General features: G+C 38.8%; 1 protein-coding gene across 1 annotated transcript; it reads right to left on the bottom strand.

The window, feature by feature from the left end:
- Positions 1 to 1,235: 1,235 nt before the first annotated feature.
- Positions 1,236 to 2,755, bottom strand: LOC109136989 (meiotic recombination protein REC8 homolog). The gene is made up of 6 exons (XM_027287112.1): positions 2,727 to 2,755; positions 2,224 to 2,292; positions 1,995 to 2,137; positions 1,836 to 1,911; positions 1,613 to 1,739; positions 1,236 to 1,334 (listed from the first exon to the last, which is right to left on the bottom strand). Exons 1-6 carry the CDS (start codon positions 2,744 to 2,746, stop codon positions 1,236 to 1,238), a joined length of 534 nt encoding a protein of 177 aa, XP_027142913.1. The 5' UTR covers positions 2,747 to 2,755.
- Between the last annotated feature and the right edge of the window lie 443 nt (positions 2,756 to 3,198).

Consider the following 3,198-nt stretch of genomic DNA (forward strand, 5'->3'; position numbering starts at 1 on the left):
GCCTCGTTTATTCTGTTGTACTGGGATGTAGAACACTTTCTTAAAACAACAATCAGCTGCATAGAAGAAGATTAAAACAGGTTTTGCATGCTGTAATCATTCCTCTTGTCCATATCAGACATTAAACGATCCTTTCTAAATGTGTCTGATGGGAGTCAAAGTCCACAGTTCTTATTTTGTCCAAAAATATATTCAAATGTTTATCTGAGGTTAACACACAGCAGTCTGAGTTTGATCAATCCAGTGGATATCTTGTAAACTTCAAGCCGTTTGAGAACAAAATTCTCTCTTTTGGTCTGCAGATCAACTGGGAAACACTCTCTGTGGGATTTTACACTACAAAGACCGAACTCTGGACGATATCTACTTGATTCAAAGACTCCTGAAGCCTCATATTACCTTCAGATACACTTGTGAATATATTTATGTAGTTAGAATAATTATATTATATTACTCAGAAATAAATAAATAAAAGTGAGTTTTCAGGAGCTGAAACACAATTATGAACTAAACAATCAGGACGTTTTCAGAGTTCTGCAATTAAGGGACAGAGAGATAAAGAGTAGTGCAAACACAGATAACAACTGAATAATAAAATAATTGGAGTTTATCACTCAAAAAATATAGATTAGTACTAAATTAATAACAGCATTTAATGGAGAGAAAGGGAAACACAATACATGTAAAGTAGAGACGGGAAAGTGAACTAGGTATATGAAAAAATAACTAAAAATAAAGTGTCACAATGTGTGCAGCAGAGGCCTGAGACAGTCAGACTTGATTCTCTGTTATGGGACACTGGATCCTACAATTCCCATAATACAATGTGATGGCTTCTCTCTCTTGACCTTTGTAACATAGGCTGTGTGTGTGTGTGTGTGTGTGTGTGTGTGTGTGTGTGTGTGTGTGTGTGTGTGTATTTTTAAGGCTCCTGCGACTCAACATGACGAGTAAACTGACAATCAATCAGCGGAGCGCCCAATCTTGCTATCAGTCTTATATTAATGTATTGTGTTATCAGTTCAAGATATTTTTCAGCCCTCCTCAAGTAACATTTCTACAGCAATTATCTGTTGATAACAATTTAAGCAATTCTAGAGTCATTTCACGACATGTGTTTTGTCATTCGCAGGAGTTATTTCTGTTGTTTCTGCCTCTGCGGAACATTCTGTTTGTGCTGCTGTAATAAGACAATGCCCTGCAGTTATAATTATTTTTTGTGTCATTACAGCGCATCAAGTCATCCTACCGCTATCTAGTGCAGCATCAGCAGCAGCTGGTCTGGCCGGTTCGGGATGCTCAGGAGAGGTTTCTCTCAGATAGTCTCGACCCATCTGAGAAACACAAAGCACATATTTAGAAGTTACCCACTTTTACTGTCACTTACAAAGATATTGTAGTTTTTAAATCACTAGATTTATTTGACAGCTTTAGTAACTAGTTACTTTAAAAATTAAGATAGAAAGCATGTGAAGAAAACATGATGTTTTGTTTTAAATAAAGCTACCCAACAGTAAATCAAGGATTCGTTGATTCATCAATATCGAAATCATCGAAAAATGATCTAATCATAATATATAATTGTACAAAAGTTATACATTTCTTTCCTTACTTGTGCATGTACCTGTATCAGTGTGTTGGGGCTGGGCATGGCATCCTGCATCACTCCAAACAAAGGGTCAGGAGCTCCTTCTGTCTCCTCCAGGAGAGACAGGGCATCAGGGAAGTCCAGAGTTTGTCTGAGAGAAAACGTGAGGCGAAGCAGCAAGAAACAAGAGTGGTTTTGTGTTTATAAGTGCAGACAAACGTGTGAAATGTCGAGCAGCTGTTCTCACCTGCTGTGGTCATCCATATCAATTTTCTGGGATGTCTTCTGTTTCACCAGCTGGCCCACAGCAGACTGAATGTCCTCTGGAAGGACACAAGGTTAAGAACCAGTTGTTCTCTTTCTTCCAGTTTGTTTATAATTTACTTTACATTATTAATTTTCTTACCCAGGAAGATAGCACACTGTTTGTGGTAAACAAGTACCACACCATACTGGAGCTGGGAGGACAGGTAGAGGGAGAAGCGAGGCCGTGGCAGACCAGGCTGAGGTGGTGGGACCTGCTCCAGCACGTAGCTCACGATGTCATCGCTGTGTGGGCATTAGCTTTATTATAACAGGACTTCAGTTCAGCTGATTATTATAAGTATGCGACTATGACTGAAATAACCTCTTACCAGGTGCTTGTGACGTTGACTTTTAGGAAATCCCGGCGAGGAACTCTGATGCCTTTGGTAGCAACGAGCCTGAAACAACCACAGAGCTTTGATATGATCTTAATTCATATTTTACTCATCGGGATAAATGGTAACTATACTTATATAGCAGCGCTCTAGTCTTCCGACCATTCAAGGTGCTCTTACAGTCACACACACCTACACTGACAATGAAGGAACTAAGGAACTGAGAACTAATCACATTTACATCAGTGGCACAGCCTTTGGGCAATTTTGGATTTTACTATCATGCCAAAGGACTTCGTCATGAGGAAGCTGGGATCAAACGACCAATCTTCTGATTAGCAGACAATGCGTTCTACCTCCCGAGCCGCAATAAATTAAGTTAAAACTGAACAATCGATGCTTCACGTGATGAACTAAGAGCACAGTCCCCATTTTAAGATAAAATTAAATATTTCTTTGTATTTTAAGCCTAAACTGAACACAAACACACAATTGACCTTTTTTCCCCAGCAGCCATTTTGACATTAACTAGTAAGGCCAACACAGGTGTTTCCAATTATACTAATTAATGGTTCCATTTAGTGCAGTCAATGTGACCTTTGACCTCATCTTCAAAGCTGCTGTCTTTGTAAAGAGGACTTCAAAGGCTCGGACTTGCTGTGTATATGTTGCCAGATATTTGTTATCGTTGCCGCTGTTGGAGCGCACCTGTTCTCTTTTTTTTTTCATACATTTTATCATTTCAGTCAGAAGAGTGTGTGTGTGTGTGTGTGTAGGAATCCAGGTTTTAAATGAAAATGTTCATAGGACATTTTTTCACTGAAGGACAAAACCTCTAAAGTAAAGTGTGTACCTTAAAACCACCTTAACAGACCGACAGAAACATCATGCACTTCAGTCTTTACATTAATTATTAAGATGTTCGACCACTTAACTGATAAGAAATTTAAATGTCTTGTCCCCTGAGGT

Source organism: Larimichthys crocea, chromosome XIII (assembly GCF_000972845.2).
Source record: "Larimichthys crocea isolate SSNF chromosome XIII, L_crocea_2.0, whole genome shotgun sequence".
Taxonomy (NCBI): Eukaryota; Metazoa; Chordata; class Actinopteri; family Sciaenidae; genus Larimichthys; species Larimichthys crocea.

Excerpts from the sequence above, each read along its gene's own strand:
- LOC109136989 (XM_027287112.1), bottom strand. The coding sequence starts at position 2,746 with ATGGCTGCTGGGGAAAAAAG. Across the intron at positions 2,293-2,726 it reads ATGGCTGCTGGGGAAAAAAG|GCTCGTTGCTACCAAAGGCA; the intron begins GTCAATTGTGTG and ends TGGTTGTTTCAG. Across the intron at positions 1,740-1,835 it reads GATATGGATGACCACAGCAG|ACAAACTCTGGACTTCCCTG; the intron begins GTGAGAACAGCT and ends GTTTTCTCTCAG.